Source organism: Primulina tabacum, chromosome 15, assembly GCF_025594145.1.
Source record: "Primulina tabacum isolate GXHZ01 chromosome 15, ASM2559414v2, whole genome shotgun sequence".
Taxonomy (NCBI): Eukaryota; Viridiplantae; Streptophyta; class Magnoliopsida; order Lamiales; family Gesneriaceae; genus Primulina; species Primulina tabacum.
This window is the reverse complement of record NC_134564.1, coordinates 33,089,486-33,105,225: the sequence shown is the minus strand read 5'-3', so window position 1 is coordinate 33,105,225 and position 15,740 is coordinate 33,089,486. Positions and strand designations below refer to the sequence as shown.

General features: G+C 31.0%; 1 protein-coding gene across 1 annotated transcript; it reads left to right on the top strand.

Annotated features, from left to right (window-relative positions):
- The first annotated feature begins 12,719 nt into the window (after positions 1 to 12,719).
- LOC142527366 (CBL-interacting serine/threonine-protein kinase 7-like) lies at positions 12,720 to 14,379 on the top strand. Its single transcript, XM_075632145.1, has one exon. It carries the CDS (start codon positions 12,786 to 12,788, stop codon positions 14,115 to 14,117), a length of 1,332 nt encoding a protein of 443 aa, XP_075488260.1. The 5' UTR covers positions 12,720 to 12,785; the 3' UTR covers positions 14,118 to 14,379.
- The last annotated feature ends 1,361 nt before the right edge of the window (positions 14,380 to 15,740 follow it).

The following is a 15,740-nucleotide window of genomic DNA, read 5'->3' as shown; positions in this document are numbered from 1 at the left end:
TTTCGAGATTATTCTCATGTCTAGAAAGACAAAATATTAAAGATAAAAAAGAAAAAAATATCAAGGAATAAAATTCCTTTCACGAATAGATGCTGAAAATGGGGTGGAGAAAAGTGTGCATTGCAAAATGGAGGGATAGCATGTGTGTTTATAAAAGACTGGACAGGGGTAGTGTGAGTGGCTTAGCTTGTCCGAGAATGGAAGCAACTAAGCCCAAAACTTTCCGTTTTTATTTTAATTGTTTAATAACCTTTCCTTTCTGAATGCTTTTTGTTAGGGTTCAATTTATATATGTAAGTGCGAAACCATCACTACGTACAATTGCTCATTTGCTCTTGATAGGGTGGAAATCCAAATTCGCCCTTGGGCTTCTGTTTCCATGTAGGCCTTTTGGGCCGAGACAAAGCTACATAGGATGACCTGGGCTTAACTCAATCCAGATTCTGAAGTTCTAATTTTTTAAGTAGCCCAAATGCAACATACAGGAGCGCATCGCAAATTCACAATGAGTGCCTACTCCTGCAGGGCCACATCGGGCATATTGATTTTCTTAAGCCCATGTAAGACCGACTTGGATTGGATTCCAATACATGCGTGAAGAAAAACACAATTTTTGTGTTGGTTATAGCTGCGATACTTGATCAAGGGTAAACCTTTTCGAAGTACAGTTGGACGAGGCCGGCCTTTTCATCGATGTGTTTGCGCGTGCCAGTTGATGTAATAGAAATGATAACATAAGACGGATGTAAAGCTAAACAAATCGTTTTTGCTCCAATGACCGAAGTCTGTCTGAGTTGTAAGCAATGTGAATCTACTTCTCTGACTAGTTTCTTGAATGTTAGATTTATATCATTGCACCACATGATTTAATTGCCTTTTTTTTTATTAAACCATATTGTTTTGTTTTAATAAACAACCATTCCCCGTATTATATCTATGCATTTAATTATGTGAAAGTTACAAATGAGTATGATATCTTGATGTTTTCAAGAACTCGATAATTATCACTGTGAAGTGATTCACGTGTTGAAAAAATTGATCGTTCTCCTAAGTGATCAACAATCGTAATTATCTGTGAAAAGTAATTAATATTTATCTTATATATTGGTTGCGGTTTAGCATATGATATATCAAGAAATTAACAACGGACCATGGTCAGTAAGTATTTTATTATTCAATCTCCGATAAATAATCAATTTCTTAAATAACACGACAAAGTAGTTTTTTCCCTTGACTAACTTGATTTATTAATTGTGTCATAATTTTCGATTTCATGTGTGTTTTAATAAATACTACATATTTAATACATTAAAATAATTTAAATATGTATTTTTGTTTTAAATGGTTATATACATAATACACAAATATATACAAGTAAAAAAAGGTTTCTTTTTTGCCCAATTTGGTTATAAATAAAGTTATATTTATTTATTATAAATGCAATTTCCCAGATATATATATATTAGGCCAGACAGAAGAAAACATTTTGCAAGTCTCCCATTGAATATCGATCATAAGAATCTAATTGAACCGTGTCCACAAGCACTTATTAATGCCAAAAATGGCATGTGCTTGCTCATGGGTGACTTGGAGTTTTCTCCAAGGAGAACTAAATAAACAAGTATCCTTTTGACTTTAATCTTCGCATATGAAGTGGGAATATCCTTTCGCGTTGCGCAAGAGCCAATATTCTTTAGTGTTCGACAGATATCATTCGTGCATGCATGTCTTTACATTTAGAATGTACATTTTCACTGTTACTTCCTATGGATACCCAACTTAGTAAAAGACAAACAACAATCAAGTATAGGGTGTGTGATTTTTTGGAATCTTTATATATCTTCCAGGGTGTACACAAGGAATGTTATTAACTGTTAGGGTTTATACATGTGATGTAGGATCCAAACACTTAGTAGGCAGGTCCAATTTAGTTATTTGCAATAATTATTCATTTTGAGATAGCAATCAAGCGCTAGCGCTTAAGTTGTTGTATATACGGTTCAAATTAAAAGATTTGACTTGAACAGTTACTGATCAGCGACTATAGTTTTTGATAAAGCGACAAGCGTTCATGTTAGATTAGGTGCCCAACGAGCCAACTCGTGGTTTGAACTTTATTGACTCTTATGTAAAAACAATATTTATTTTTAATAATATTTTACAATTTTATCCAATCATGACATTTACTTTATCTGCATATCTATGCAAGCTGCATAGGAGAAAGTCATTGATTATACATAGGTACCATGAAGTCTGCTTCTCAACGTAAGATCATGAAACTCATTAGAAATCGTACTGTATAATCCAAACTTGTTCCTAGCTAATTCAACAGTCTAAAATAAGGATAAAGGTCGCTCGAGTTTGAGACTATCATCTGTGATGTAAACGTCAAATATAAAATTCAATTCAATTAACCAAATGAAAGTTTGAGGAATTTAAAAATCAAGTCTTAAATTAGTTTCTAAAAGCATGTGAAAATTTGAAATTGATGATGATATAGTTTATTATAATTTTCAAGAGTAAAATTATGTAAAGATACAACTTATATTTTCTTTAATACAATCATATTAATTTGCTTATAAAAAGCAGTAGTTAATAATCGTGTGAGAAATTTGGACGAATAATTCCAAATCACTTCATATATCTATTATCTATCCCCCATGAATCAAATCTTCATGATTTAATAGAAATAATTAAATAAGAAATTGATAGGATGTAGGGTTAAATTGAATCGAGCCAAAAATGTCAACAACATCATATGATTAAAACACAAACCATTGGCCATTTGTTGTAAATAGCATATGTAATTGATTAGTCTGATGATGGTAATGTAATAATAATAATTCGCAATAAAAAATGATCGAGAAAGTGATGGGAAAATCTGATGCTCCTCCACAGGTGTTATGCTTCAACGAAATATCTCCTAATGGATCCAAGGGGTGTGGACAAAATTTTGGGATCCGATCGAATTTCGGGGAGACAAAATAATTTTTATGTTACACACAAATCTTTTAACATTTTAAGTACGATAATTACGTCTATATATCTTCCTTGAGATCGATTTGTCATAATTTTAAAAATATCCCTGTAATTGAATGTTATAATTGAGGTTTGTGAGAAAGAAAAAATAAATCCAATAATTTTAAAAGTACAGTCATCACCTTTATATTTGTATTTATTTTATATTATATTCCCTTAAATTTAGATTTATCTTATATTTTTATAACATGAGAGGGTGTAGGAAATATTAGAAGTTATTTGACTTATTTGTATACAATTTATAAAAAATGTGTATTTCTCGAATAAACTTGGAGTAAGTCTTTTGTGAGACGGTCTCACGAATCTTTATCTGTGAGACGTATCAATCCTACCGATATTCACAATAAAAAGTAATACTCTTAGCATAAAAATTAATACTTTTTCATGGATGACCTAATAAGATATCTGTCTCACAAAATACGACCCGTGAGACCTTCTCACACAAGTTTTTGTCATAATCTTGAGCACCAACTTTGTTTGGCGGCTTTTCCCTCCTCTAATCACCCAATTTAATTCATCTATAAATAAAAATGTTCTAATTCATCATTTGATTTCGCATATAGATAGAATATTGATCACAATAAAATATTAGCTCACAAAGATAAAACCGAAAAAAAAAATGCTAATAATCCAACTAAGAACAAATCAAATGATATAACAAAAAGAAGATTTGAGAAACATTGATTATCGAATTTTTTAAATTAAGATTTAAAACTTCGGTAAAAACTTGTGTGAGACGGTCTCACGGGTCGTATTTTATGAGACAGATCTCTTAATTGGGTCATCCATGAAAAAATATTAATTTTTATGCTAAAAGTATTAATTTTATTGTAAATATCGATAGGGTTGACCCGTCTCACAGATAAAAATTTGTGAGACCGTCACAAGAGACCTACTCTAAAACTTAACCTAAAAAATTTTCAAATTAGCAACCATTTCGAAAACAACAAATTTTTTATTTTGGAAGTAAGAAAATAAGTTTTATTTTTAAATGTATTTATAAAATATAATTAACTATAAAAAAATATACATTTATAAAATATGACTATATATATATTTTAAAAAATACTCGGGGTCTTTGCCGGGCCTAATATACCTACTACACTCGTCATCTAAATACCTTAACTTTTTTGGGCTATTCTTGTCTACTTTAGATTGATTGTTTTTAAACTCAACCCCCAAATGCAATCTATAATACAAAATAAAATTTATAGTCCCCAATTTAAACTAAAAATCACATTTTCGAAAATTAGCGGAGCGTATCCAAAAATACCCTGTGTGTCCCAAGTCAGTCCAATAAATATTTTTTTTAAAAAAAATCTAATACTCTGTTTTTATTGGTACAATTGGGGAGGCCACATCCATCTATATTTTTCCCTATTTTTAAAGGCATCATTGGACGACTTTCATCGCATACTTTTTTTTTTATTCCCCTTGAAACAAGGAAAATTATAATAAAACAATTTATATCTAGTTGCATCTAAATTAATCATACACACATTGTACATATAAAAAAAATAATAATTCTCACGTTATTAAAATATCTTTATACGCCAAGACAAATTGTTGGTCACAAGAAATGCATGATGTGGTATATCACTCATTGAATTAAAGAAATCAATCTATTTATCCGAATCATGTTACAAGTGAAACAAGATTTGTACGTCCATTTTTTATAATACATAAAACTCAATACAAAAATTTCATAAATTCTATAAAAAAATCTCATGAGATAATAGAAAAATATCAAAATATAATTATTGTAAATATCGATATAAGATATATTTATTATACATTTAGCATTATTCTTATTCAAAATGCAGGGGTTGTATACTATACTGCATTTATTTGAGTTGTTTTTTATATCGTATTTATCATTTTATTAAAAATTAAAGTTGATTATAATCATAAAACTCATATATTAAACCATACAACAAGTCAAACTTCATGATTTAATAGCTCTCCTAACATGAACCGTTAGGACACACCAACAATTCTCTCGATAAATTATTTTTTTAACATTTTTTCCTTCGTATTAAAAAACAAAATGTGAGATTTATATGACTTGTCCGACTCATAAACTTACATGTAACTTGTTTTAATCAATAGAAAATACTAGAAATTAGGTGATACACACCGCTTATATTTATTGACACGTACTCTACTAATGGTTTGAGATATCAGCAATTCATTGAGACGGAAACACTCTCAAGTTGAAAAAATGTATGTTATAGTTAGAAAATTCATTTTCTTTGAAGTACAAAAACAAGTTTCATTATTCTTATTGTTGTTATGCAGATTGAAATTTTTTCGTTATCATCTGAAATCGAACTTATAGTATGTAACTCGGTGATACTATCACATCGCAGCTGCTCACAGTGTATATTCATTTACTTTCGCAATTTTTTATTTAAAAATAAAATTGTGTAGTTTAATTAAGGGGCAAATTTGAAAAAAATACATCTGCACATCTTTCATTTAAGATTCAGTACCTAGAAGATTTTTTTTACAAATTAATACCTGACAACACTACAAACTTAGTTTTAACTACCTACAAAGATAATTTACATTTTTGCCCTTTTACTATTTAAATAAATATATAATTTTATTCACCAAATTAATTGTGTGTTTTCTATCTACCAAAATATTAGTACATATTCTGTGGTTTCAGATACTTTATTTTTTTATTTGAATATTTTAAATGTGTAAAAAAATACTATATTTTCTAACAATCACTATAAATTCAGTCGTTGTTGTTTTTTCATTAAAAATACATTATGATGACTTATTCATGTCATTTTATTTTTAAAAAAAATATAATTCATCAATCATCATTAAAATAAGATTAAGTACTTATTTTGACATAAAAAATATCTATTTTTAAGTTTCAGATACTTGATTTGGCTCTTTAAATACTCTAAATATGTAAGAAAATATTGGATCTTGAACGATCACCATAAATTCAGTCACTGTTTGTCTTTTCATGAAATGTGTATTTGAATGACATATTCATCTCATTTAATATTTTTTTGTAAAAAAAATCAAATTCCCAACTGAGCATATAAATTTTAAAATACTTAGTTTTACTTGAGAAATGCCTATTTTCAGTTTGCAAATACTTGATTTCGTAAATGAGATACTCACAATATGTATTAAAATACTGGATATTCGAATAGACAACGTAAATTCATCAAATATTGGTATTTCAATGAAAAATGCATTTGGATGACATATTAATCTCATTTAATATTTTTTGTTAAAAAACCAAATTCTCAAATAAGTATGCAAATTTTAAAGTACTTAGTTTTACTTGAGAAGTACCTAATCTGAGTTCGCAAATACTTGATTTCGTAAATGAGATACTCACGATATGTATTAAAATATTGGATATTCGAATAAGCAACGTAAGTTCTCCAAGTGTTGGTATTTTCATGAAATATGCATGCATTTGGATGAGAAGTACCTAATTTGAGTTTGCAAATACTCGATTTGGTACAAGAGATACTCATAATATTTAATAGAGTATTGGATATTCAAATATGCAACGTAAATTTACCAAGTGTTGGCTTTCCATGGAAGATTCGTTTGGATGACATATTTATCTCATTTAATATATTTTATGTAAAAAAAATCTCAAATAAGCATGAAAATTTTAAAATACTTAGTTTACTTGAGAAGTACATAATTTCATATTTCAAATACTTGATTTAGTACATGAGATATTCATAATATGTAATAGAATATTGGATATTCGAATATGCAACGTAAGTTCACCAAGTGTTGGTATTTCTGTGAAAAATGCATTTGGATGACATATTTATCTCATTTAATATTTTTTTGTAAAAAAAAAAAACCAAATTCTCAAATAAGTATGAATATTTAAAAATACTTAATTTTACTTGAGAAGTACCTAATTTCATATTGCAAATACTTGATTTGGTACACGAGATACTCATAATATGTAATAGACTACTGGATATTCGAATATGCAAAGTAAGTTCACCAAGTATTGGTCTTTCCATGAAAGATGCATTTGGATTACATATTCATTTTATTTAATATTTTTTTGGTAAAAAATATTCTCAAATAAGCATGAAAATTTTAAAGTACTTAGTTTTACCTGAGAAGTATCTAATTTGAGTTTGCAAATACTTGATTTCGTAAATGAGATAATCACAATATGTATTAAAATACTGGATATTCGAATATGCAATAATTCCATGAAAAATTCATTAGGGTACTTATTAATGTCATTTAAATAAATAAACATAGTTCATTGTTCATCATGAACTAATTGGGAGATATATATTATGAACATAGTTCGTAAATGAGCTTGAAGTTTGCACTTTAAGTATAGCTATCGATTCTAAGATTAATTATTTATAAAATACTCATCAATATTAATTTACAATACATTTTGATATTCATTGAATGACTTATTTGACAATTATAATTATTTGACATAATACTTATTGGTAATTATTCATCATACTTATTAGTATTTTTTTCTTTATACTTATGAGTATTAATTTATAATAACATTAATATTCATTCACAATACTTGTTGGTATTCATTAAATGACTAGACAATACTTCGTTGTATATCATCTTCATTAGTATTCATTCATAATATTTATTGGTAATCATTCATTATATGTATCAATATTCTTTCATTATACTTATTATCAAATTTGAGTTTTAAAATGGTAAAATCAATTATCAGTGGAATCTAATTATGTAATACTTGTAACAATTTAGGTATCACATTTTTATTTCACGGATCTCATCATCAAAGGCCACTCAATATTGACTTCAAATTATATATTTTGACATCATCAAATAATCGAATTTGAGTATTTAAATAGTAAAATCAAGTATTTGTGGATTCGTATTTGGTATTATTTGTATTAATTTAGGTATCACATTTTTACTTCACGAATGTCATCATCAAAGACCACTCAATATTAACTTCAAACTATATAATTTGGCATCCTCAAATAGTTGGATATAAGAATTTAGGGAGTAAAATCAAGTATTTGCAAACTTGCATTAGATACTCTTTGTACCAATTTAGCTACCATATTTTAACTTCACCAATTTAGATACTCTTCGTATCAATGCATCTTTCATGGAAAGATCAACACTTGGTGATCTTACGTTGCCTATTCGAATATCCAGTATTTTTTTACATATTGTGAGTATCTTATTCAAGATATAAAGTATTTGCAAACTCAAATTAGATACTTCTCAAATAAAACTAAGTATTTTAAAATTTCAATACTTAGTTGAGAATTTGTTTTTGTTTTTGTTTTTTGTTTTTACAAAAAAAAAAAAAATTAAATGAGATGGATATGTAATCCAAAAGCATCTTCCAAGGAACGATAAAAACTTGGTGAGCTTACGTTCCATATTCGAATATCCAGTATTCTATTACATATTATGAGTATCTCATATACTAAATCAAATATTTTTAATCTCAAATTAGGCACTTCTCAAATAAAAATATGTACTTTAGAATTTTCATGCTTAGTTGGGAATTTGTTTTTTCTTTTACAATTTTTTTTAAATGAGATGAATATGTCATCCAAATACTTATTATATGGAAATATCAATACTTGTTGAACTTACGTTTTCCTATTCGAATATTCAGTATTTTAATACATAGTGTAAGTATCTCATTTACGAAATCAAGTATTTGCAAACTCAAATTAGGTACTTCTTAAGTAAAAATAAGTACTTTAAAATTTTCATGCTTAGTTGAAAATTTGTTTTTTTATAAAAAAAATATTAAATGAGATGAATATGTCATCCAAATGTATATTCCATAAAAATACCAACACTTGGTGAACCTACGTTGTTTATTCGAATATCCAGTATTTTAGTACATATTGTGAGTATCTCATTTACGAAATCAAGTATTTGCCCAAATTGAGTACTTCAAGTATTGGTAGACTCGAATAGATACTTTTTGTACTAATTTAGGTATCACATTTTAATTTTAAAAATGAGACATCAAAAGTCACTCAATATTACTTGAAACTATATTCTTTTATATACCAAAATAATCAAATTTGAGTATTAAAAAGACAAAATCAAGTATATGTGAAATCAAATTAGGTACTATTTGTACCAATTTAGGTAGCACGTTTTTTTATTCACAAATATTATCATCAAAGAACATTCAATATTATCTTCAAACTATATATTTTTATATACTCAATCGAATTTGACTATTTAAACGGTAAAATCAAGTATTTGTTGACTTGAATTACGTATTATTTGTATTAATTAAGTATCACATTTTTACTTCACGAATATCATCATCGGTGTCAATTAATATTAACTTCAAATTATTTTTTGGCATCCTAAAATTATTGTATATGAGTATTTACGGGGTAAAATCATGTATTTATAGACTCTAATTAGATACTCTTTGTACCAATTTAAGTATCACATTTTAACTTCACAAATGACATCATCAAAAGTTACTTAATATTACTTTAAACTTAAGTATTTTCTTGCACATTTGAAGTATTCAAATAGCCAAATCAAATATTTGAAACCCCAAAATAAGTATTTTATCGATCAAAATAAGTACTTTTTCTAATTCAACAATGAGTGAGAAACTATGTTTTTTTAAAAAATTAGATGACATGAATAAGTAATATTATTGTATTTTCAATGAAAAGACCAACAATTATTGAATTTATTGTGATAGCTCGAAGATCCAGTATTTTCTTACACATTTGGATTATTAAAATAGTGAAATCAAGCATTTGAAACTCCAAAATAGGTATTTTGTAGGTCAAAATAAATACTTAATTTTATTCCAAGATGAGTGATGACCTATGTTTTTTCTAAAAAAATAAAATGATATGAATAAGTCATCCTAATGCATTTTTCATGAAAAGACTAACAATGACAGAATTTATGGTGAATGCTCGAAAATATATTATTTTTTTATTTATTTGGAGTATTCAAAGAGCGAAATCAAATATCTGAAACCCCATAATAGGTACTTTATATATCAAAATAAGTATTTATTTTTATTCCATGATAATTGAGAAACAAATTTTTTATAAAATTATATTTTAAATGAAGAAGATTCATGTAATTTTTGTGACTAAAATAATATATTTATTTAAATAATAAAAGGTAAAAATGTAACTTTTGCTTTGTGAGAGTTAAAACTAAAAGCATAGATTTTTCAGATACTGATTTCTAAAAAATTATGACTAGATACTGAATCTTAATTGAAAGATTGACAGATGTATTTTTTTGGAATTTTCCGTTAATTAAGTAGCATGGTAGATGCTTCAAGATACAGCATATATCCACGTGTATAGCTCACAGCCTATGGAATCGGACATAACAGAGCGTGTACAATAAGACAAAAAGCATCGGACATTTGAAAATTAATAAATTGAGCGCTGCGAAAAGAACACATTTTAACGAGTCCAAGTACCCATTTGATTGGTACACCTGTTAAATTTCACAACTCATTCATTCACATGCTTACTTCTTTACATATATTAAATAAGAACGTGAATAGACCTTGACTTGCTGTACATATACTTCGGGACAAGATCATTTGAATTGCTATGCTTTTAACTACTGGAATGTATACTACATTTTTCAAAAGTGAACGTAGTTTCTCGGATCCCAGTCGCACACACCTATCATTTTAAAGAGTTTGACGCCAGTTAATGACTTATATTCTCATCCGATAGTCGGGTTTCGTGTCTGAGACGATGGTGTATGACGATAACGTAACCAGTGAACCTCAAAAACTGAGTGTTGAGATGAGTAAAGCCTGTGTGGTGTTGGTCATTTTTGAAACAAGAAGTTGTGTGTTCACAGCCTAGTGCATGTGATATAAACGGAAACGTGTACACCGAGACAAAAGGGACAGATCTGATAAATTGCTAGATAACCAACTAAGAAATTCTAACAAGGGCGAGCATTGATCTTCTTAGCGGACGTGGAAGTTCACGTGACAACTTGCTGTTTTAAAAATAATTTCCTACCTACATATTTCAAATATGAGATATATACATATGTATTTTACGGACATTATATATATTATTTAAATGTATGACGTAGTAGACGCACACATCACTTTTATTCAACAATGTACAAACGTGAAATTGAAATATTAGAAAATCTTATCCCCACTAGGACATTGACACGTTGCTTCTGAGCTTTGAATATGTTTTATTCAATTTCGCCGAACTATCTTGAAATATATTGTAAGACTCAGAATAACTAATAAAAACCATTGATAGGACACCATTAGTTTTGTTTATCTCATGGTTATTTGTCGCTCGGTGCACCTTTGAATCTCGTACAATTTGATAAGGTATTTCCGCCTAAATATATCAAACAAACCCTTGAGAAAGAAAATTTAGTTCGTTGGTGTTTCTTTCCACGAACATCTAGGTAATTTTGACCTTAAAACAATAAAAGCAACTTAATATCAAATGTTAATTAGTTGAGTCCAGTTTACTATCACCCAACCAACGGTTGTTCATATTTATTTTTACACATGTAGTCCATATTTGTTTGAGTATGTATCATGTGAAACGGTCTCACAGATCTCACGGATATGTATTTACGATATTGAATGACTCTCGAAACGGTCTCATGGTAGGTTTTGTGTTTTTTTTATGAGCTAAACGCGTTAAAATGAAAAGGATCATTAGTTACAACATTGAGCTAGTACCGGAAGCTAACATCTCATTAATCTGGTTAATGAAGTATCTAAAAAACGTGGAGAGGTGATGCAATTAATTAAGTGCAAATGTTTCCATAATTATGTATACTATATTTTAAGACGATCAAAAAGGTAATCCCAATACATTTTTTTTTTTTATAATTGAAAAAATCGGCGCACTTACTGACATTTATATTTTAATTACCACTAGTTATCTAACCAGCAAGAGTCCAAGCTCTAACAACTCATATGACAACTCTGTGTATTGAATGATAATTATCCTGCCGTATTATATATTATTTATAGCAAAATATCACCAGATTTCAGTATTGTTCATGCATCTCATTATTATCAAAAACTTGTGTGAGACGGTTTTACGGGTCGTATTTTGTGAAACAGATATCTTATTTGGGTCATCCATGCAAAATTATTACTTTTGCTAAGAGTATTACTTTTTATTGTGAATATCGGTAGGGTTGACTCCTCTCACAAATAAAAATTCGTGAGACCGTCTCACTAGAGACATACTCCCCATTATTTGCATATGTATCATAATATGTTAAAACAATTTTAAATCAATATGTTTGAAAATAATTTAATTTTGAAATGGCGAATTATATATTAATCCAGATTTTTTAGGATAAATGATAATAATAATAGTAATATGTCAAGATTTTTTTAGTCTAAGACCTATATGATTTTGGAACCTAATCTCAACTATAACAGATTAGTGAAGAAATTTCCACCCTATTGTTAAAAAAAAAATTCCATTTTCAGTTTTTTTTTTTAATTGCTAGTTTCTGAATTCTGATATGCAAACAATCGTCGTAAGTGTAAAACTACTCCTTTTTTATAATAATTATTATAATATAATAATCGGTAACAATTAGGTGGAGATTGTAACGTCGACATTCAATAATAATAATTATATTCAGTATTATAAAAACTCTTTACTATATAAAACCTATTTAACACAACACTGAACAAGCCCCTTCATCCCGTTCCTAGTTTCCCCCTCCTCCAATTCGGTCCCATGCCCACCCAAAATCCATCGCCGCCGCCTTCCTCCGCCGCCGTCAGTATAAGGCGAACCACCAGCTCTGGCGGTGGCAGTAGTTCAATCATCCTTGAAAAATACCAGCTGGGCTCCCTCCTCGGCCGTGGCAGCTTCGCCAAAGTGTACAAAGGCCGATCTCTTGAAGACGACACCGTTGAAGTAGCCATAAAAGTCATGGACAAGGCCGCCACTGTCGATGCCGCAATGGAACCGCGGATACTCCGCGAAGTCTCCGCCATGCGCCGCCTCCATCACCATCCGAACATCCTCACACTCCACGAAGTGATGGCTACCAAATCCAAAATCTACCTCGTCATGGAACTCGCCCCCGGTGGTGAGCTCTCCGCCAAGCTCAGCCGCTGCCGCCGCTTCTCCGAGTCCACCGCACGCAGATACTTTCAGCAAATAGTCTCCGCCCTTCGCTTCTGTCACGAAAACGGGGTTGTCCACCGCGACATAAAACCCCAAAATCTCCTTTTGGATCACAAAGGGGTGTTAAAGATCACGGATTTCGGGCTGTCTGCTCTTTCAGAACAGAAAAGAGACGGATTGATCTACACCGCTTGTGGAACTCCGGCATACACCGCACCCGAAGTGGTTTACCGTAAAGGATACAACGGGGAAAAGGCGGATGCATGGTCGTGTGGAGTTCTTTTGTATGTTTTTCTAGTGGGCAGCCTCCCTTTTGACGACAGCAATTTACCAAACATGTACCGTGCGATGCATCGTCGTGAATTCGAGTTTCCAGACTGGATTTCGAAGCCAGCCAAGAGTATAATTTATAAGCTCATGGACCCAAATCCAAAGACAAGACTGAGCCTCGACGAATTAACCAATCTTTCTTGGTTCAAGAAGTCGTTTTCACTGCCAAATCTCGGCTCAGAGGTAGAGCGAAATCTGGGACCCGAGTTTCTTGAACAAAAAGAACCCAAACACCTGTCGAAAGTGAATGCTTTTGACATAATTTCGATGTCTTCTGGGTTGGATTTATCTGGGATTTTTGAGGCGGAGGCGAATAGAAAAAAGATTAGATTTACCTGTGGGATGGAAGCAGGGGAGATTGAAGAGAAGGTGATGAAGATTGGGGACGAATTAGGGTACAGAATACAGAGAGGGAAGGGTGGGAGGATGGGGTTGGTCAAGGGAAGGGTAGTTTTAATAGTGGAGATTTGGGAGGTGTCGCTGGAATTATGGTTGGTGGAGTTGAAAGCGTTTGATGGTTGGGTGGAATTTGGGGATTTGCAGTGGGAGGAGTGGAAGTTGGGGCTTAATGATATTGTGGTCTCCTGGCACAATGAGGTTTCTTAGAAGTTGAAATTTTAAAAGCAAGATACTCTGAACTCGTTGGATTTGAAAGATGAAAGCCAAAATCATGGGTTTGATCCAGTCTACTGGATTGGTTTTTTGGGGTACCAGATTGGTTTTGGGATCATCGAAGGACTACTCTTGTGCATTGGTTGTGAGACAATTATATTCTTTCCTGAAGAAAGAATGGATCGAAAATGTACATTGTAAATGAAGTTTTGCTTCAAACTAGACAGTTCAAATAAAGAAACTGCATTATTGTTTATATATGTTCATCTGATTTTGTTTCATTTCATATTGGGTTCTAACATCTAACAAAATTGCTACAATTATCGGCCTGTTCTTGGATTTTCATGGACGAAATTACATTGACCCCTTCCTCGATCCATCCGTTGTTATACACAAAAAAGCATCACGAGAATCTGAGGATTATCCGTAAAATGCCCCACGGTGAGGAACCAAATGTAGACAAGAACTGATACTGTGTAACTATGGCATGAATGGGAATGTGATGGGAATATACGAGGAATGTAATTGAAAAATGCAAGGGTCCCATTTTCGTTTACCTGGTTGAATCAATAATACCCTAAGCATGAGGTCTAATGATTAATAATGGATTTATATAGTTGAATTTTCCTTCATAGCTTTTGTCGTCTTAATGATAAGGATGAACATATTAAGTAAACATGATTTCTGGAGAAACATGATTCCATTCAACTTTGACAAAGGTCAATATTTAAAACTTCTTGCAAAAAGATGGAACCGAACAAAGAAATTCTAAATCCCTCTCCTTTCCTTTTGGAGGCTCCCTTAGCTTAAATCACACCATCACACAAGCTTGTAGTGAGAAACCAGAAGACAGAATCTGCTTTTGTTTTTATACCATGTATCTCATTTTGAACCAATATTCCACTATTTTAGGTGTTCTCCTTTACCTTTATAATCCAGGGTTTTTCTGTTTTGTTTATGTTTTTTGAAAGAAAGTCTTTCATATATATTACATTTTTCACATCATCCTATTTTACAAAAGGGACAAGGTAAAAATTCAGCAAAAACATCGATCCCCCAGCAAGAAAGTCCTTGAATAGCAAAACAATGTGCTGCTTGATTACATGTCCTTGGGCAATACTGAATCTTGACCTGTACAGTTGACATATTCGGCGAAGTGGATTCATGAGGACAATAGCAGCAGTAGAAAAGGGAGATGAGTTGTAGATAGCGTCAAGCCGTTAACCGCGAATATCTGTTTCCAAAATCCAGCTACACCAGTTGAAATGACTTGCAACTTGATAGCTAGCCTTCTCAACTGCATAAATCTGCGCAGCAGTAGGTTGAAAGCAAAACTGATTTCCTTCCATGAACGAAGCATCAACGTTGATTTTTATGAACCCCTAGGAGGCCAAATCCACTTTGGAGGCTGCTGATGGAAAAGAGAAGTAGGCTGCATCTTTGGCATGATAAGAAGTCACCCCACAAGTAATTTGCCGGGTCCAAAATCTCCCTAGCCGACAAACATGCCATCCGTGCATATGATTCTAGTAAATTATAAAACATGTGTGGAGAAATGGCAGAATGTGCTCTAAAACCTATGCTTGTTTTGCTCAGCCTAGCGCAGCAGAACTTTGC